General features: G+C 36.9%; 1 protein-coding gene across 5 annotated transcripts in view; it reads right to left on the reverse strand.

The window, feature by feature from the left end:
• lrch1 (leucine-rich repeats and calponin homology (CH) domain containing 1) overlaps positions 1-22,172 on the reverse strand; it is a 52,597-nt gene that overhangs the window by 12,242 nt on the left and 18,183 nt on the right. For all 5 annotated transcript variants that reach the window (XM_081368361.1, XM_081368359.1, XM_081368358.1 and 2 more), the window contains exons 2-15: positions 18,831-18,975; positions 12,424-12,550; positions 11,926-12,031; positions 9,338-9,474; positions 9,132-9,262; positions 7,807-7,894; positions 7,003-7,108; positions 6,252-6,337; positions 5,084-5,151; positions 4,900-4,962; positions 4,532-4,609; positions 4,364-4,400; positions 564-620; positions 354-423 (exon numbers count right to left, since the gene is read on the reverse strand). In XM_081368361.1, coding sequence (XP_081224487.1) covers positions 354-423; positions 564-620; positions 4,364-4,400; positions 4,532-4,609; positions 4,900-4,962; positions 5,084-5,151; positions 6,252-6,337; positions 7,003-7,108; positions 7,807-7,894; positions 9,132-9,262; positions 9,338-9,474; positions 11,926-12,031; positions 12,424-12,550; positions 18,831-18,975 — 1,299 coding nt within the window. The remainder of the gene's footprint in view (positions 1-353; positions 424-563; positions 621-4,363; positions 4,401-4,531; positions 4,610-4,899; positions 4,963-5,083; positions 5,152-6,251; positions 6,338-7,002; positions 7,109-7,806; positions 7,895-9,131; positions 9,263-9,337; positions 9,475-11,925; positions 12,032-12,423; positions 12,551-18,830; positions 18,976-22,172) is intronic.

Raw genomic sequence — 22,172 nt, forward strand, 5'->3', positions numbered from 1 at the left:
ATGAATGGTATATATGTGGAATATATAAAATGTATGTGTAAATAAAAAGAAAATAGGACATATTCAGTTGCCATGTATTATTTTCTAAACCAGATGCAGTTTAGCCCCCAAAGCCAAGAGAGTAATAATAAACAGCAGTATATGTATGCATAAAAAGCCTGACTGTAATGTTGCATAACAGTTATGAGCTTGACAGGACAACAGGTGTTTGCAACAGGCAAAAAGATCTTTATACACAAACACTTCGACCTCTAATTACTTAAATGTGCTGATAATAATGAGAGAGTCCAAAGCCACCCATGCCAACCAGCGCATTGGCACCATGTGTGTTAGTAAAACAACACTGTTCTCACCTGATCTGGGCTTCAGACCAAAGGGAGGTGAGCTCAGTGTGGGGCTGGAAACTGGGGTTTTATCTTCATTCTGGTACAAGACACAAACACACTCAGCACAAGTGCACTGAACCAAGTCAAATTCAGTTTTATAAGTGTAAAGTGCACCTTATGATCAGAACAAAGCCATGGTAACATTAAATGGTAATGATAACATTAAAAAAGATTTACCTCGGTAACTTGGTTCTCACAACTATCATATGATCCTTCCTGGCCAATCACGTCGCCCTATGAGTGATAAAAAAAAAAACAGTCTGTGAGATTCTTGAGATGATGTAAGATGTTAACAAACAAGCTCTTTAGACATAGTGGAACAATGCATCACTGTTCTATGACTCGATTCGATATGACTCAGTCTTTCTTTCTCCATCTCTAACTGTTTGTTTTCCTCTTTTATAAGATAATTGCATGATTCTCAATCCCCAAGAGTAAATTTACTTTTAATTTCTATTCAGTTCATGCAGGCTACACCAATATGTTGGAATTAATACTACACAATTAAGACAAAGAAATGCATCCAGCACCACAAATATGACAAATACTGTATATTAAAGGTCCCATATTGTACACCTTTCTGGAGTTTTATTTTAGGTTTTGATCAGATTTTAAGAATATATATTTGCAGTACAAGTACCAAAAACAATAATCTCAATATATTTTTACAGCTCCTTTCTCAGGAGCTCTGCTAAGAACAGGTCGATTTTGGCCTGTCTAATTAATATTCATGAGCCTCTCTTCTGATTGGCCTGTTTGTGACGCACGGCCAGGCCAACCACAGGTAACTAGGGTCATGTATGCTGTAGCCAGCTGTGGCTTAGTGATGCTCACAAGTAAGGTAAATAAAACACTTGTAATGATGCATATTGCTGAGGGAAATGTTATCCGGCCTTATATGTTCGAGCCGGACTCAGACCCCGAATCGGCGACGACAGGAGACAAACAAACACCTCCTCAAACGCGCTTACAAAAGGATGTTTCAGAATGGGAAGTAATGTTTTTTTTTTTATTTAGTTTTTTTTTATGCTGACTCCATAATGTAACATAAGATGTGTTACAAGTTTATTTACAGGGACCCAACAATATAGGGACAGCAGCATCTTTGATGAGTAGCTTCTTTGAAAAACCGGCATTGAACTGTGCCTGATTGACGAAGCAGTCACTTGTGAAATGTGCAGAACAGACGGTTAAGGTTGAACTAAATTGCTGTGGTATTTCCGAATAAATAAACATTAGCCACTGGTCTCTTATGTTAATGTTGTTCAGAAGCATGTGCAATTATGTAGTTTCCTGACATCCATCGACTGAACAGCGTTTTCTCGACATGTTTCCGTGTTGTTGTCTGGGGGTTGGGCATAAGGAGGGAGGGACGGTGGGCGGTGTTCGGGGTGGTGACTGAAGGCGGTGACTGAGAAGTTCTAACGTCACATTTTTACGGAAGTCACAAAGGCTCGTGAAAAGGCACAGCTACTTTATGCAGGCTGTGTGCAATTGTCTGTGGATTGACTGTTTTGAAACTTATATGGTAGTTACATAGCCCCTAGACCTCTGTTATCAAGAAAAAAGCCAGGAAATTTCAGTTTTGACAATATGGGACCTTTAAGTGAAAATCACTTAATATATTATATATTTTACTCTTTGCAGCAGATGACAGCACAATCAAATTCTAGTGTTACTGTGAATGATTCAGTGCATATAAAAATAAAAATAAAATAAAATTCAGAACAGAAAAGAACATGGTATGTTGGTAACCAAACACATTTCTCAAAATATCTTCTTTGCCCCCCGGTTTCACAGACAAAGCTTAAGCTAGTCCCAGACTAAAATGCATGTTTGAACTGTTTTAACTAAAGGCAACTTGCACTGACATTTCTTAAAATATGTCAGTGGCATAGTTTTGTCTCAAGATGCACACCAGTAATGTTTTTGTCTAAGGCATGTTTATAAAAGCTACTTAAATGTCCTAATTGATCTAAGGCCTAATCCTGGCTTAATCTAAACCCGGTCTGTGAAACCAGGCCTATATGTCCCACAGAAGAAAGTAAGTCAGTTTTGGAACGACAAGAGTCAGAGTGAGAAAATTATATTTGTTGGTTGAACTCTCTCTTTAACTATAACACTGACCAATAGGCAAACAACTATTTTAGCACTGTTTTAGCAATCTGGTTCGTGGAGCACCCACTTTTCAAGATCCAGTCACTTCCAGATGGATAAAATCAAGCTCAGACCAACATTTCTTTTTAACTCAGAAATGTGTCAAATTACAAAAGTAAAAAAGGTTGCAGGAATGAGAATTCACATTGATTTTAATGAACGAACATGCAAGGGCGGCAGGGGACAAATAGAACTAATGAATGACAGACGTTCCAATTCTGTCGAAATCTGCAGAGATTTATTATGAGTTCTGTTGACACATTCTGCGTGGGTCTTCTGGGAATGAACTGCATGTTTACAATAGCTACAATACTACAATAAGAATGAAGTCACCACAGCACAAACAATAAGCACATAATGTGGCAGCTACATCGGAACCACTTGTTTGGGTAATTTCGGTACAAAGTGAACTGCATACGTATGACAAACACATTTGCACCGGATGATGAATCATTCCTCAGAGTGCAGCTGACTTGTACAAGTTGCCCATGTTTTCAACGGTCAAACAGCGTGTATCTATAGGCTGGATGGCAGGATTTTCAGATTACCTGTTGTGCCATGTGCAGGGCATACTGTTGGCATGCGAGCTGGGCCTCGAGCCGGGCCCGTTCTAGAATGTACTGTCTCTTCCTCTGGAACTCCCAGCATTCTCCAGGAGCCGCCTTCAATGACAATCACTGCTCTTAAGACCATGACACTACGGCTTACCAACCACAGCACACATCACACTGGTAAAAACAGCCTTGGAGTCTAACTGCCTGTAACTATAGCATAGAAGCTACCAGGCTAACCAGAACTTTTGCACACCATGGCTACAGTTGATTACAGTTTTATCTTTAATAACAGTCAACAGCCTTTTCATCCAAATAATCAGATCACAACACAGGAAACTACGCACACAAACAACAACAACACACACACAAAAAAAACATTGATAGACCACTGCACACCGAAAGCACAACATATACTACCGTTCAAAAGTTTGGGGTCAGTACGATTTTTTTTGAGAGAGAGAAATTAATATTATTCAGCAAGGATGTATTAAATTGATAAAAAGTGAAAGTAAAGACATTTATACTGTTACAAACAAAGTATTTCAAATAAATGTTCTTTTGAATATTCTATTTATCAAAGAATTTTAAAAAAGTGTGTTTCTACAAAAATCTAAAACTGTTTTCAACACGTTTCTTTGGCACCAAATCAGCAAATTAGAATGATTTCTGAAGGTGACACGAAAGACTGGAGTAATTGTTGCTGAAAATTCAAGAATAAATGACAATCAAATAAATTAAATTAAAGTGGAAAATTTCACAATATGACGGGTTTTACTGTATTTGTGAACAAATAAATGCAGTCCTGGTGAGCATAAGAGACATTTAAAAAATTTGTACCAACCCAAAACTTTCGAAGTGTAGTGATAGTACTTCAAACCACTTAGCGCTTTGTAATCAGAGAGGCTACTGTGAGTGTAGAACTTCATCATTTTCTTTAGTTCAGTTTAGGTAAAGGATTTTTACAGCTGCTCTTGAATGAATGAAAAACTAGCAACTTTTGATATTATAAACCCCACGTAAAATGATGTCACATAACTGACGTCACATTAACATTCTAAAAGGTGTATGAAAGACAATCCTCCTGGGAAACGGGTCAACCTTCAACAATAGCCCACTGATCTCAGAGGAACTCTAGAGAAAGACTGCAGTCTACAGAGCCAATATAAAAAGGAACTGAACAGGATGCTCAGAGGAACCGGTAAGGTCCTATAAGTGAAACTTGTCTAACAATTATATAACTTAGACACATATGTACTGGCGTTTTACCTTAGGTGTGGCCTGACTCTCATCACTCTCTTGGCCACTGCAGGAAGACGAAAACAAGAATGATGCGTTGGTAAACAATTAAACATGCAAAGCAGCATTTGAATGTACTACTACTACTATTTTGTATTTACTGTAAAATATTTAAGCTGTGACGCTAAAGTCACTTACTTGAGCGACTCGTCTACTGTAACCATTTCCACGGGGTAAAGCTTAATACCAGAGAGATCAGCCGAGTTCATGTTAACCCTTAACATAAACAAAAGAGTCAAGTCAATTTGATCTGTATAGCACTTTTCACAATACATATTATTTCTACTGAGACCACCATGCATGTTGTGGCAGTTCATGGTTTGACAGTTATAGTTTGTTACCAATGCTAAATAGCTAACTCAAAGAAATGCATCCGATATTAACAGTGACTTTGCAATTTTGATTAAATACATAACTCATTTGAAAATCACAAAATACTGACTTGTAACAGGAGGACAAAAATGAAAGCGAATGAGTAACATCCCAGCCATCACCTACTGACCTACCTGTTAGGATCCTGTAGCATCTCCACAGCTTCCTTTAGCTGATTGATCATATTGACCTTTGACCTGTTAAACACAGTAACATGATATATATGGATATGTTTAACTAGTGAGCAAACCAGTAAGAAAAGATAGAAGAGATACAAGCATAAAAACAAGAAGAATAAATATACAGATATAAACATACGTTTGTTCTGAAGCCCAGTTGGTGTCTTCCTCTATCCTGAGGGGCTCATCGAAGTCAGCACCTCGACCCTTCAAACACACACACACACACACACACACACATTAACTCCAGCTGCAAACTCAGTCATGTGACTGCAAACTAAAGGCCTGATTTGCTTGAATTTAAATTCAACCAGATCCAGCACTGGCTGTTTGAGAGGGTGATGCAGACACAGATGGGAATACACACACCCCTTCATACGCACAATGTCCCTCTAGACGTGGATTACTTCACAAGGGAACTGCTAATGCACAAATAAACACTGTCAGTGCCAATCCTATGATGTAATGAGACGTTATCAGATAAACTAACAGTTACTGGAACATAGAACAGTATGCCAAGAGAGGCAGATGAAAAATATGACAAGAAAAGAATGGAATAAAGGAAAATAGGGCAGATAAAAACAGGAAAAAGATGTTTAATATACTCAAGCTAGGGCTCAAACTAGAACACTTTAACTATGAAGAGAAACAGCCAACATTAAATAAAAGTAAAAAAACAGATCAAACCTGTTTTAAACCAGATCAGCCCACAGTATTTTATAAAGTGGGGCATGAGACTCATGAATCTTTCAAAAAAAAAAAAAGAAAAGAAAAAGAAAACCCTTAATGAACATTAGGTTTCACGCGTCTCTTTTGGTTCTCAACCGCAGGCCTCAGCAAACTTCAAACAGGGCCTCTAGATGACTTAAAATGATTTAAAATAAGATAAAACTCCCAACAAATATTTGCCAAACTGCCAAAAAACACAACAACACATCAACAACTACTACTCTTTGAAGAGCCATGATTCCCAGTCTAGGAAAACCTGTATAAATATGAGGATATATGAGCCTATATCAGCCTTTGGTGATTTCTAGACTTGAAAAAGTTAAAATTATTTATTTATTAATAAAACTGCATGGGTATTTTTATATTTAGTATGAATACATATATTTCTAATTATGCCAAATTCTTCTTATTAATACTTATCCACGAAGTAACAAACAACTATAAAATTCATGGGGACTTTGAATATTGTTGTGGACAATGGGAGGCACTTGGCGCCAGTGCTGGAGCCAATCAATTAATCAGTTATATTTATGAATTTCTGACAGAGCATGAAAAAGAACAATCTTGAACATGCTTACTTTGATATAGTTGACGAACGGAGAGCTGAGTGCAGAGTCTCGATAACCCAGATGTTCCTTAAGAGATTCCGACGGACTTCTGTCTGCTACAAGACACGTAAACATGGCTAAATTATTATATTGACTAGGATAAAGAGTTTTTTTACATACACTAAATGTAAATCTTAAAGATATTATAGTGCAGAATTCACTGTTCACAACTTAAAATGACCTACCAATGTAAATGACTTCTAACTCAATTTTTTGTTTTAAAAAAATAAGATAAATCTGACATTATGTCCTAATTGCTGTCAATAGAACTTTATTGGAACCCTGGAACATTCCTCTAACTGAAAACAAACAGAAACCAAAATAGTGCTCTTCTAAAATGAACAGCACACATGTACACATGCAGTGTGTACATGTCAAGTAAATCTTATTGAAAGCATAAAGAGTAAATGACCCTCCCATCAGCTTAGCAGTCACACACACTTAAAGTACAGCACACACACACTCTTCCTGCAATGTTCTCGGTTTTCATCTCCCCCTCCCTTAATTCTCCTTATGTGCTGACACTGACTTCCTAGCCAGTATCCACACTTCCTGTCCGGGACCCTCCCCTGGGCTTAACCTGGGTCTCATGCACACACCCGCAGGCTGTCTAAAGTCTCACAGCAATGTTATGTCAGCCCAGTAAGAGGATGTTTTTCTTTACAGGCCTTCAATATCCTGTCCACACATGAGAGGGTGTGTTTGCGTGTGCGAGTAGCACCTGTCAGGGCGCTGATGTGTTCACTGGAGTCGTCTTTGCTCAAGCCCTCCTCCTCTGTGATGTTGGTCATGGGCACATTCAAGCTGAGACTGTCTTCATCTGAAGGCTGGAACACAAAACCACAACATCTAAATCAACTGAACAAAGTGAATTCACAAGTGCAAGACTTACTAGCAGACATGACACTACACTTCATTCAATTCACTTTTACTAATCACTAATTTCAGCTTAACATATTTTTATATGTAAGTTTTAATTGCCATTATTTTCACATTTATTATCATCCATCCTTTGATATTTATTTATTGAAACGATAATGACAAAATAACAGTCAATCAGAGAATAGTTGATATTTAACATACAGCTATTTTTTGGACCAATGTGATTTCACTATGGGCAGGGCTACCCAGCATGACACTACAGAAAAACCAAAATACTGACATACGGTCCTGTCCTGATGCTATGACAGAGTTTTACAACCACAATTGACCAGGCAGTGACACTGTATGCTACATGATAACTGTCAGATACCAGCTAGACCTTTGTCCCTAAATCATATGAGCTCAGATCTGCTAGAGTTTTCTACTGCAACCCAGCCATATGCAAACTAACACATTAAGTTAACATGTGCTTTTAATAGTGTTATTACCTAAAATTTGCAGTACTGATGAAAACACTATATAGCAGATAAATAAATAAATGGAATTAGACATGCAAACATGCAAAGAACACAGGCAAAATGGTCGCAATCTTCTCTTCCATTCAAACATGTACACACACACACACACACACACACACACTGACCTCTGTAGCAGAAAGGCGTTTGTCTCCATTATCACTGCCTACCCCAGAGTCACTGTCGAGTTTCTTGTGCTGATCAATGTCCTCAGTGCTGAGACAAAAAGAAGAGCGGGATTAGAAGTTAGGGGTCGCGTAGGACAGAAAGAGAGAAGTAGCCTATGTCTCTCAATGAGACAGGGAAAGAAATCTTTCGGTCTCTCTCTCTCTCTCCCTCAGAAGAGTGACCCCCTGCAGTCTATTAAAAGGATTCTCCTGAGATAAGGATGATAATGACAGCCAACACACAGACACGCACGACCTGGTTTTTTTTTTTTTTTGAGATTCCACACTATATTCCACATTCAGATCTTTTTATACACCCACCTAGACGTGCATGAATAGGTAAAATGACAGATATTCTGACTATATAAAGATTTAATATCTCATTTGGCTGACTACAACTAAAATAATAAAAGAACATTGGTTTTGACAACGGATTCGGATCTCTTTTCAGTTCACTCCTCTCTCTAGTATTTTTTATATAATATAATATAATATAATATAATATAATATAATATAATATAATATAATATAATATAATGCAGTTGTCGATAATTGTTTTAACTGAATTAAAGGGGTCATGACAGATTTTTTTGTTCCTTGACCTTGAGGTTCACTTATAACATGAAGTTATAAAAAACCCATATATATGTGTGTGTGTGTGTGTGTGTGTGTGTGTGTGTGTGTGTGTGTGTGTGTGTGTGTGTGTGTGGGAAAAACAATCATTTTTAACCTTCATTTTGATTCATTTTGACTTTTCATTCTGTCTGAAATTATCCGTTTTTAAGGGGTGGCTCCTTTAAGGCTCGTCATACTATTAAAATAAACCATCCACTTGTTTCTGACACTGGGATTCTTTTGAAGTCTGTACAGAGACACAAACGTGCAGTTTAAATTGGATGCGTCAAAGCGAACGTTCATTCACTCTTCCATTTGTCTTGTTGTCGACAGACTCAAGTGTGTGGAGTATGTCAGAAAATGAACGTGGACAAATATCAGCCGTTAAGAGACTGTATGACAGTGGGCTATGGCTATGGTTCAGGGATGTCCATGTTTTGCTCTGGAGGCAGTTATATGCAAATGCAAAATGCAGGATGTTTTAATGTACAAAGACCTCTTAAATGTCAAAAGATCAAAGCAAATTTGATGTCATGACACCTTTAAATATACATATGGATGACAGAACATGGTGCTTCATTTTGCTTTTGTAATTTAACAATCACCACAACACAATTTAAATGAATCTAAACACAATTGAATTATTCTACTTGATAAGCATGAGAACTGACCTCCCATTGGTCGGCCTAGTCAAGCTGAGGCGGTCCGTGACAGGAAGGTACAAGGCATCGGCCATCTTGTCACTACGACACGCCTCCATGGCGAGGTATTTAAATATATGAATCTTGCCCTTCATGCAGATCTAAAAGCAGCAGAAATGAAGTGAGAAATAGTTGTGAGAGCACGGAAGTATAAAATGTGTGTGTGTGTGCGTTACCTGTGCAGGAGGGCTCTGAAGAGGATTGATCTCCAGTTGTAGTGATTGGAGTTGGGTCATTTTTCGATAGCAAACAGGAATAGTAGAAACCTTATTACAGGAGAAATCAAACTTGACCAGGGGTAAATCTGCCAAATCTAAAACACACACATACAGAAAATTAATAAACCACAAAATTCAATACATTTTGCAACTAGGGGGCAGAGGGGGCTGCCAAAATTTAAAGTGCCCCTATTATGCCTTTTCAGATATTACCTTTCATGTAGTGTATAATATAGCAGTTTGTGAATGTAAAAGGCCTGCAAAGTTACAAAGATCAAAGTGCATGATAAAAATTGAGTTATTGTCTCCTGATCCTGAACTGATTGAAACGAGTTGTCAGTAATTCCTCGACCTCGAATTGATACGGTAAATCTTGTCGATAAACCGGCGAATGCTGATTATGTTTTATTCTTCTATACTAACTTGTGTCGTAGCCTACGATTCAATAGGTGTCATCATCGTTCAGTCTACGTATGTCATACGTACCCAAGTTTATTAGATCCATGTCGTACAGTGTGATTTGTAATGATCTTATAGGATTGTAGCAGGCATACAGCAGCACTGATGGAACACATTGACCTGATCTAAAACCTTTAGATGATACGCAGATTATATCCACGCTTTTGTAAGATACTGAACCCGCGTTCAGCGCAGAGCATCTCTCTCACACTGTATGATGTCTAGTCCGGTTCCGTTCACACAGCAGGGTTTTGCCGAAAATGCTGTTGCGAATCCTGACATTTTACAGGTGTGAGTGCGTTCATAGAATGCATTTGTCACTGCTGTAAACTCCCATATATACTAGAAGTTATTTGAACGATATCATTTTCTTGCAGCCAGTAGGTCCCTCCCCAGTGTTGGCCTCTGGGCTTCAGCTCATGAAAGCCTGTTTGCTAATACGCCAAGGGAGGCCTCCAAAACAAATTAGAAACCTTTCAAATAGCATAATAGGGGCACTTTAAAACAGTAGGGTAACAGGAAACGACACAACAGCTCTTGAAAAGCAAATAAGAGATATTCAGTGTTTGGAAGATCGATGATAAAAAAAGCTTACATCAGGCTATATCATCTAAAATCCAGAAAAAAACTTCACAAAAAAACGAACCAGCTATATAAAATCTTGTTGGATTTCAGCAGGCATTTATAAATGTTATTTACTGCTTATTTACTAAATAACAGCAATAAATCAAAGTTGATCTATTTTAAAGCTTCAGCTCCATGAGATCATTTTGGCACAATGTGCTTAGAGAGACCATTACGTATTTTTCATAACCTGCAAGCATAATTTAGCTGAATAATTAGTTGAGCTGCAAAATCTCAGCCACAGATCTTTTTTTGCCAAGATAAGCTGTTGATATTACTCCAGCCACGTTTAAGACAATGCTTGGCTCACATAATAATTTTAGCACTTTTTCTCAAAGTTTTTTAAAGGAACACACCCACACTTTACGTTTATGTTCTTGGCAGTCAGCTTTTCTTCAGAACAACTTACAAAATTGTTGTGTTAATGGTAGTTTATATAAGTACAACATGAGGTTGAGCGTTTTATTTGGCTTTGTAACAAAATGTAGTGAATCTGTTGTTCCAAAATTATTGCTTACTGAAAAACATGGACGAAGTAGGGATGTAGTGGTCAGACTGGGCAATAGAGTTTAAAACTGGCTTAAGCAAAAGCATTAGATGTTTAGTACTTTAAATACTAAAGTAGCATTTTGAATGCGCCTAATGAGTGTCGTAACAGTGATCTGCGAGAACTAAAATGCATTAAAGTGTCGGTTTACCCAAAATTTTCAATTCTGTCATCATTTACCCACCTTCTTATCATTCCAAACATGAATGTATTCATTTCATCTTCGAAACACAAATGAAGTTTTCTGTGCATCCATTGAAAGTCCATTCCGCCGAAACTTGAGCACATTAAAAAGTACAAGACATCATAAAAGTAATCAATATCTATTGAGAACAAACCTCATTGGTTCTTGCACATCCAGCAAGCACATTTGAGCGTTCGCTTACCATATTTGATGTGCTCTATATGTATGTGTGTTAATCAATGTTTATGTTTGATAAAAGCCTAAATTTAATCTGTTCATAAATATAAAAGCAATTTTGTCTCTTCAGAAGACTTCAGTTACATTTACAATGCCTTTATGAACATTTTGAAGCATCAAAGTTTTGTTCGCGTGGACTTTCAATGGGGAAAAAAAATTCTTAATTTTGGGTTTAGAACTAACCTCCCTTTAATTTATGTCACTGAGAGGGCGTGAATAAGGTTGGTGGAGTAGAGGTCAAACAAGGGCTAGATTTCCTGTAGCTGTGGAGCTACTGGAGGATGTTTTTATGGGTAATGTGATGAGTAGTGAAATCTTTTCTGCAGAGATAAGAGGGTTGGAGGAGGGACACACACACAAACACACACACACACACACACACACACACACACACACACACACACACACACACACACACACACACACACACACACACACACACACACACACACGCACACACACACACACACACACACAGACAGACTGCAGACTCACCCTCTGGTAGAACACAGAGAAGGTTTCTGTGCACATTAAGTTCCCTCAGAGCTTTGAGTTGGCCAATGTGGCGTGGAAGAGCTGTGATTTCATTACAGCTTACGTCCTGAGGAGAAAAAGATAGAGATTTTTTTTTAGAGTTGCATGTTTATCTTCTTCTCAAACACATCTTTCCACACAAACCTTTCATTACACTAAGTACTAAGCACTTGTTGTACTATATTTGTTTGGAAAGTATGAGGGGCCATTTCCCACCTAACACAAATCCTGGTCTGTGCATGTTCTTATTTATGGTTACAAAAGAGAGCAAGAGAAAAAAGACAGGGAGAAGAGCTACCAGAGAATAAAAACTGGAAAGAGTGAAAAGCAGTGCATTTAACATAGGCAGATATGAGCCAAGTAGAGAAAGGGTGAGTCAACAAGGGTGATATCACAACTATCGCAAGCATCTCATCCATATGCAGACATCAGAGGTACAGCACACACGCTCACACTTACCAGCTCCATGAGATTGGTGAGCTGGCCAATGCTTTCTGGAAGTGCGTTGAGTTTGTTATTGCTGGCGTTGAGCACTCGCAGAGGAAGACCACACACACACGCTGGCAGCACTGACAGCTGGTTCCGGCTACAGCACCGCAACATTTAAACAAAACACGTTACAGCATCTTTCTCAATGCTACTCCTCAAGCAGAAATATTTATCTGGAAAACTTCATTCTGACTGATCAAAGACAACATGTATTTATCAAAGGGGGGGGGGTGTGAGAATCAAATTATAATTTGAACCTGGAAATAAACATAAAAAAACATGGTAAAAAGAAACATTAAAGATGTTAAATGCATAAGGACATAGTAAATACATAAAGAAATTGTGAACAAGAAACATCTGATGTTTGGTTAGGTGACTTGGTGAACTTTACACTGTACATATAATGAAATTACGATATACCCAGGGGGCAAAACACCTGTTTTTTAGGAAATCAGACATGGGCTGCTGTAAAAGGTTGTCATATAAAAATGAAATCTATGATGTCTGAGGATCACAACCTGGGTGGCCAACCCGGTCAACAAGCTGCTGGAAACTTGTAATTAGGGTCAAAACAATGTTACCTCAAATTCGGCTTTAACTCCCAGAAACACCCAAACATGCTAAAACGGTTTAATTATATTCATGAATCGTGAGCCATATCTCCCTGATACTTTATGCTAGAAACAAACTGAGCACACCTTTAGAAAGAGTGGAAGATAAGCTTTTATCTGATGCCTTGATTGTACATGTAATTAGAATGTAAGAGTTAACAATGCCTCTTAATTCATAGGTAGGCAAAAATATACAATATGTTACAATATACAAATTACCATGTAAAGTTAACTTTTACTGGATGAAATCATATTTTGATTTTTTTTTACTAACCAGACAGTCCTCATGGCCCATAACACATTTAGAGGGAATTCAATTTCAAGCCTATAATAGCCTGTCAATTCAAACAAGATCCAAGAAAGAAGTTTACCATTAACTGGTGTTAATTTTATACTGCTCTGTTTCTGTATGTACAGTATATCGTTTGCATATTTATGCAATATCAATTATTTGTATTGCAATGTCTATTTCTAATATTCTTTCACAAGTGGGATAGCTTTATTTATTCTATTAAAATAAAAAAAGGGATTTGAGGATTTTGGGTTAGGCTGGTTAGTGTTCAATCCTGGTGTTTGGAGTGTGAGACAAAGGTACTGACAACTAAATGCTGAAAGACTAAAACACACAGGAGTAGGAGTAGGTTTAAAAGTATTTACTGATTAAAACTGTTACATTAAGTAGCAATTTGTACCAAAAAACAAAACAAAAAAACGAAACAGACAAACAGATTACAATTCAGGGTGATAACTAATTTCTGTAATGTTTATACAATTTGTTTAGCTGTTTCGGAATCACCGCTGCTGTCGCTGCTCTCTAGTGTTTCAGCATGCTGTGTCCTGCTACATTTGGTTGCCAACCCCTAGCAACGGCATCCTATGTAGCATGGAGCAGTTCTTCTGACAACCTTTAACCAGAGATGGGCACAAATACATCAAAAAGTGTTTAATTAAAATACAAGTAATTTGTAATTTGAAAATACAAAAATATATTTAGGTACATGTAAGAGTCTATATATTGCAATATTATTGTTTAGTGCAGAAGATGCGCTTTTAACGTACATGTTGCCACATACTGTCATAATAAAATATAATTACGCATATAACACTATATTTGTATTATTTACACAAAAACTAGTTAACGCTGCTGTGAGGGTGTTTCTAATAGCGCGGCTGCGACAAAGTTGACAACTTTCTCTCTTCCGACTGCCATTATCTATTTTTTTACTCTTTTTGAAAGTTTTGAAAACACTGTTGTGGCCTTTTTCTTTTGCTATTTGAGCAAATTGGAACACAAAAATATATATTTAATGTAGTCTTTCATTCACTGCTATAGAAGTTAACCCAACTATGATGCCTTACACTTCTGAGAAACCCAGAAATGTGAACAGGGTCAATAGGATGTGTCACATCACGTGATTTACTTGCCAAAAACTGTGATAGGCAATTTGGTAGTCCTATTTGTATTTTATGTCTATGGTCCTAGGGATAGTTCACCCAAAAAGGAAAATTAGCCCATGATTTACTCACCCTGACGTCATCCTAGGTGTATATTACTTTCTTCTTTCACAAGAATACAATCAGAGTTATATTAAAAAGTGTCGTGGCTCTTCCAAGCTTTATAATGACAGTCAATGGGTATATTTTTCATCAAAGTGCATCTATCCATCATAAAAGTGCATCTGTCCATCATAAAAGTGCATCTGTCCATCATAAAAGCGTATCTATCCATCATAAAAGTACATCTATCCATCATAAAACTGCATCTGTCCATCATAAAAGTGCATCTATCCATCATAAAAGTACATCTATCCATGCATAAAAGTACATCTATGATGGATAGACACACTTTTATGATAGATAGATGCACTTTTATGATGGACACATGCACTTTTATGATGGATAGATATGCTTTTATGATGGACAGATGCACTTTTATGATGGATAGATACGCTTTTATGATGGACAGATGCACTTTTATGATGGACAGATGCACTTTTATGATGGATAGATGCACTTTGATGAAAAATATACCCATTGACTGTCATTATAAAGCTTGGAAGAGCCACGACACTTTTTAATATAACTCTGATTGTATTCTTGTGAAAGAAGAAAGTAATATACACCTAGGATGACGTCAGGGTGAGTAAATCATGGGCTAATTTTCCTTTTTGGGTGAACTATCCCTAAGACCATAGACATAAAATACAAATAGGACTACCAAATTGCCTATCACAGTTTTTGGCAAGTAAATCACGTGATGTGACACATCCTATTGACCCTGTTCACATTTCTGGGTTTCTCAGAAGTGTAAGGCATCATAGTTGGGTTAACTTCTATAGCAGTGAATGAAAGACTACATTAAATATATATTTTTGTGAGTCCAATTTGCTCAAATAGCAAAAGAAAAAGGCCACAACAGTGTTTTCACAACTTTCAAAAAGAGTAAAAAAATAGATAATGGCAGTCGGAAGAAAGAGAGTTCTCAACTTTGTCAGCCGCGCTATTAGAAACACCCTCACAGCAGCGTTAACTAGTTTTTGTGTAAATAATACAAATATAGTGTTATATGCGTAATTATATTTTATTATGACAGTATGTGGCAACATGTACGTTAAAAGCGCATCTTCTGCACTAAACAATAATATTGCAATATTCTAGACTCTTACATGTACCTAACGCCACACTTACACTACAGAAGACTGTAAAAAATATATTTTTGTATTTTCAAATTACAAATTACTTGTATTTTAATTAAATACTTTTTGATGTATTTGTGCCCATCTCTGGTTAAAGGTTGTCAGAAGAACTGCTCCATGCTACATAGGATGCCGTTGCTAGGGGTTGGCAACCAAATGTAGCAGGACACAGCATGCTGAAACACTAGAGAGCAGCGACAGCAGCGGTGATTCCGAAACAGCTAAACAAATTGTATAAACATTATTACAGAAATTAGTTATCACCCTGAATTGTAATCTGTTTGTCTGTTTTTTTTTTTTTTTTTTTTTTTTGGTACAAATTGCTACTTAATGTAACAGTTTTAATCAGTAAATACTTTTAAACCTACTCCACACATGACTCCTGTGTGTTTTAGTCTTTCAGCATTTAGTTGTCAGTACCTTTGTCTCACACTCCAAACACCAGGATTGAACACTAGCCTAACCCAAAATCCTCAAATCCCTTTTTTTATTTTAATAGAATAAATAAAGCTATCCCACTTGTGAAAGAATATTAGAAATAGACATTGCAATACAAATAATTGATATTGCATAAATATGCAAACGATATACTGTACATACAGAAACAGAGCAGTATACAATTAACACCAGTTAATGGTAAACTTCTTTCTTGGATCTTGTTTGAATTGACAGGCTATTATAGGCTTGAAATTGAATTCCCTCTAAATGTGTTATGGGCCATGAGGACTGTCTGGTTAGTAAAAAAAAATAAAAATATGATTTCATCCAGTAAAAGTTAACTTTACATGGTAATTTGTTTATTGTAACAACAACAAAGGGGAAAAGAATGCTACCGATTACAAATGGAATGTTCAATATTTTTTTCTTTTTTTTTGCCTACCTATGAATTAAGAGGCATTGTTAACTCTTACATTCTAATTACATGTACAATCAAGGCATCAGATGAAAGCTTATCTTCCACTCTTTCTAAAGGTGTGCTCAGTTTGTTTCTAGCATAAAGTATCAGGGAGATATGGCTCACGATTCATGAATATAATTAAACCGTTTTAGCATGTTTGGGTGATTCTGGGAGTTAAAGCCGAATTTGAGGTAGCATTGTTTTGACCCTAATTACAAGTTTCCAGCAGCTTGTTGACCGGGTTGGCCACCCAGGTTGTGATCCTCAGACATTATAGATTTCATTTTTATATGACAACCTTTTACAGCAGCCCATGTCTGCTAAACCCCCTTTGCCCCCTGGGTAATAGAGATCAATACTGAAAAGTTATATTTATTTTGAAAAATCTGGAAGCTTTTATCAGATTACCTTACCTAATGCATGTACTGTAACAGCTGTAATCTTTTAATCCACCTACCCTCTTAGTAGTTTCTTTATATATAAAGAAAATATATTTTCTTTGAAATGTTTACATTATTTTGTTATTTTTATAGATTTCTAAATATTTAAATTCACTTTTTTTAGAAGTGTAGGCCTGAAGTGTATCTGAAAATTAAATTAAGTTAAATTTAAGTTAAACTTTTTTTAATTCTTGTGATGCTAATATAAACTGTAACAGGGAAAAAAATTAAATAAACAGAGCAATTCCAGTAGGGTCCTCACACCATCGGTGCTCGGGCCCTAATGAAAGAATAAAGCTTTTTCACTAGTATTCTTAAACTTTTAGACCCATTGTATATGAACATAATTAAATGTATATGTGTGAAATTACTATAATAAAATTATTACACAACAGCTGTGGCGCTGAAGAGAGGCTTATGTGCATTACTAACTCATAAAAGATTGATAAATAATCTGTTTTCCTGCAACACTGTCATTTTTGTCTATATGATATTAAACAGGAAAAAGGCTGACTTCAGGGAATTGGTCATGGGTTCATGAGAAGACAAACTTGCCTGTTATGACTAGAGGATGACAGACAAATATCATTTTTTTAGCTGTGTGTGTGTGTGTGTGTGTGTGTGTGTGTGTGTGTGTGTGTGTGTGTGTGTGTGTGTGTGTGTGTGTGTGTGTGTTGAAGGAGGTACAAGAGGAAAAATATATAAACCTGTATGTCTTTTCACAAAACCTGTATGTCTTTTCACTTTTTTTGCTGGTTCCATATTCTGATTATCTTCCATTTATTTTTCATGATCTCACTCGTTTTTTCTGCTTGATTTACCATCTCCAGTTTATAACTCTTCTCAACCATTCAAGAGCTTAGTGCTTCATTAACTTCTTACAGAACAAGTTCCATTGCTAATTAACTCTAGTGTGAATATCAGGCCTTCTGCAGGAGACATTTGGCTAAAGAAAGAGAACTCAAACAGAGCGAGTGTGTGTGTGTGTGTGTGTGTGTGTGTGTGTGTGTGTGTGTGTGTGTGTGTGTGTGTGTGTGTGTGTGTGTGTGTGTGTGTGTGTGTGTGGCTGTATTTAAATTTATTAGATGTGTACAGAAGCAGGAAGGACAACCAGAGGGAAATACATGTTTATTTGGATCACTTCACTGCAGTATGTTATATGCCATGCACTTTAAGTTTGGATTGTCCTATATGTTATGTAATAATCCTATGTATTATATTCGGAAAAGAATGCTAACACAATAATTATAGTTCTGGTCAAAAGTTTGGGGAAGTCTCTTGAGCTCTCCAAGGTTGCATTTATTTGATGCATCACTGTCACGTGATCTTTCTGAATCATTCTGATATGCTAATTTGGTGCTTAAGAAACATTTCTTATTATTATCAATGTTGAAAACAGTAAAAAACAATGTTGCTGCTTATTTTTGTGGAAACCGTGATACTTTTTATTTCAGGATTCTTTGATGAATAGAACGGTCAAAAGAACAGCATTTATTTGAAATACAAATCTTTTGTTACATTATAGATTCTTTACTGTTACTTTTGATCAATTTAATGCATCCTTAATAATTTCGACTTTTTAAATGATAGTGTACCACAAATATTTTTTTTACGCTGTTTTTAAATATTATATGTAAACCAATATGCAGTATGCACTGATAAATAAATATGGTTATCTTTAAACCAATTTGTATATAAAGTCTTAACTTGTGTGTGTATGTGTGATGTTCACCTGATGTTTAGGCAGGTAAGGGACTGAAGGCTGATGATGGTATCAGGAATGCCTTTGATGCAGTTGTGATAAAGATTCAGTGTTTCCAGGGAGACCAGATGACACACCTCTGACGGGATGTCAATCAAGCGATTCTTCGACAGATCTGAGAGAAAAAAAGACCGCCCAGTTAAGACTAGCACTTAAAAAAAAAAAAGTTAGAGAAGTTATGCAAATAGCATGACTTCACATTGCACTTAATGCTACATTTGTTGTTGTAGTACCCTAACTAAACACAAGGAGGTGCTTTCATAACAACAGATATCAATGAAGAGAATACTAACAAAAACAACCATGAGTGTGTGAAGTAGGGGATTCAAAGGTTAAGTATCCTTCCTGAACACACACACACACACACACACACACTCAGTTCGAAAGCCATAATTGGTAGTGTCCAAGCTCAGTTAGTATTTCACGTGCCTAAAGGTGATGTCATTGTTTAAATGATGACATTTAACAAATGTGTGTATAAGGGTTTAACTACCAGATCATTGTATCAAAGTGATTGGTGTTTTGCTTTCAGGCCATGTTTTTATATCAAATTCATAGAAATATTAATGAAACTGTGCAGCAGTTGAATTTGCTGTGTTAGTGTGTGACTGAACTCCTGTATACATTATGTGTGTGTTTAATGATACAACAAATGACAACTCCACCACTGACCTATAGCCTGTTGTCACTAGGCATTAGTGTTTCCAAGGAAACCGTACACACAGACCTATGAGAGACTGTGTAAGTGCTAATAGTAAAAGACAGTCCAAACCAGACACACACACACACACACACACTGTATTTTTCATGCATTAAATAAGCCTGTCAAGAATGAGGGACCCTTAAAACACTCCAGTATATATATAGTCAAAAAAGTTTGACAGAAAAACACACTCACACATTTTTATGAGACCGGACCTAGAGAAATAGTCCTACAAACATTAACCCTAATAAGAAGTTCAGAGGATAAAAAAAAAAAAACCACATGATACTCAAACCATAACTGACTAATTAAAAGCAATAATAACAACTGGACTGGTGATAATCAAAATTTGATCCATACGGGATGCACCGATTTTGACTTTCCGGCCAATACTTAGCTGATAATTATTAATGCACAATAGTATGTGCAATAACACCCTTGTGAAAAAGTACACTTTAGCATACTTTTAAAAAGGGTACTTATTACATAAAAATGTTTTTCTGATGGAAGAGGAAGACTTTTATTTTGAAATACATGCTGGAAAGTTGTCGACTCTTCTGCAAAGACTTTGCTCTACTGTCAGACAGAACGCATTTTTCCTTTCCACTGCGCTACTTTTCCATTGTTTTACTATGTAAACATGCTAGGTTGACGTGTTTGATCATTGCACTCGTGTCTTTTGCAGCATCTTGTGCACGACATGGTTCAGTATCTGCTGTCAGATGAGATGATGTCAGGCTATATATCAGTGTCATTATTCTAATGTTTTTTTTTTTCGTAACTTGAGTCGGTACACACAGAATGTGTTTTTGCAGTTAAAATTGCAATGCAACGGTTAAAGCGTCGTAGTTAAGTTGTCAATTACCAAAATTATATAAAAGTTAAAAAAAAACAATGAAACAAGTGGTACGTCATGTGTTAGCTGGGAAGGATTTGCATGCAGGTATGATGTTCGTTCTATTTATCAGGATCAGTTTCCATGTTTTATTTACAGTACATGTTAGTATTGTTTATACACTGTATCATGGTAACTAGTTTCCGTAACCTTAACCCAAAAACACCACCGATACAAATGTTTTGATGACTGTGGTGGCTCATACCAACTTACTAACTTACTAAGCTAGTTTGGGACTGCTATTTAATAGCCTTACCTTATTCTCTATAATACTGTTTATCCATCCATTTAGTGTAATTCTATAATCTATATCCTAGATTCTGAATTTCCTCATGTCAGGGCAGACAAATTACAAAGGGTCTAAAAATATTTGGCCACACTTTTGTTATTTAAAAGATGTGTATGTTGCAGCCATTTCATTTTGAGTGCTTTATAAACAGCCCATAAAGCTCTTCACCTCAAACACTGGAGTGAACATGGCAGATAACCTAGATGTGTCTTAGTTACAGGCTGACAGAACAACTGATGTGCTAGAGGCAACCATTAAGGGCAAAGGGTAACCAACCAGTTCTTATTACAATTAAACATCAGAGTATTAGTTAGTTTGCTGAAAGGAAAATATGATTGGACAGCTATGTGTGCCACCAAACAGCCTTGTCGGTTCAGCCCATTCTCAGCTGTATGGACAAAGTTAAAAAAACAGAGGGATGAATAATCATTTCATGATTTTAGGCCTGTAGGTCAAATCTACAGCCTGTGCAGATAAGCCTGTAAGACCAACTAAACAACAAAATGAGGATTTAAAAAAGCATTTATACAGAGTTTGTTGAATCTTTTCTAGTGAACATTATATAACATCCCTTCAACTACTGTCAGGTACAGCAGAGAGAGAGAGAGAGAGAGAGAGAGAGAGAGAGAGAGAGAGAGAGAGAGAGAGAGAGAGAGAGAGAGAGAGAGAGAGAGAGAGAGAGAGAGAGAGAGAGAGAGAGAGAGAGAGAGAGAGAGAGAGAGAGAGAGCAACACACAGACCCGGAAACACAAGAAAACATGCCCGCATGATGTGCTGCAGGACCGAGCCAGAAGAAAAGCTTTTTTTTCTAGAGTACAACAGTCAGAACCTCTTCACATACTCTTGATTTTCTTAGTCATACAGACGCCGCTCTCACGGTCTCTCATCTCCGACCTGTCTCTGTGGGAATTGTCTCTCTGTCTTGCTGAGCTGTAACAGCAGTCCGTGTTGAGGCTGTTTGTTCTGTTCAGAGAACACAATGGGCATCAAGATGGCACAGATGGCATGGATTATCAGACTAACCCTGATGAAAAGCGCACACACACACACACACACACACACACACACACACACCTCATTTGAGTGTGTATGTGTGTGTGTAGGTTTACTAAGATAATATGATAGTAAACAGACACATGAGAAATAGCACAGGAGGGAAGGATAGAAGAGAATGAGCCTGAATGGGAGTTCTATGTCAACACATGGGCTGTCAAGGGAACACTGATGTAAGAGGATTCTGGGAAATGTAGGTCTGTAATGGGAGCCTGTACAGCAACAACACTGAACTATGATAACTAATAAGTGTTAGCAGAGGATCCAAGTGCCCCTATTATGCTATTTTAAAGGTTCTTAATTTTGTTTTGGAGGTCTCCTACAACAGGTTTATGCATTAAAGTAGGGGTGGGCGATCTCACGTTTTTATAT

The sequence above is a fragment of the Scardinius erythrophthalmus genome (assembly GCF_964197995.2).
Source record: "Scardinius erythrophthalmus genome assembly, chromosome: 6".
In the NCBI taxonomy this organism is placed as follows: Eukaryota; Metazoa; Chordata; class Actinopteri; order Cypriniformes; family Leuciscidae; genus Scardinius; species Scardinius erythrophthalmus.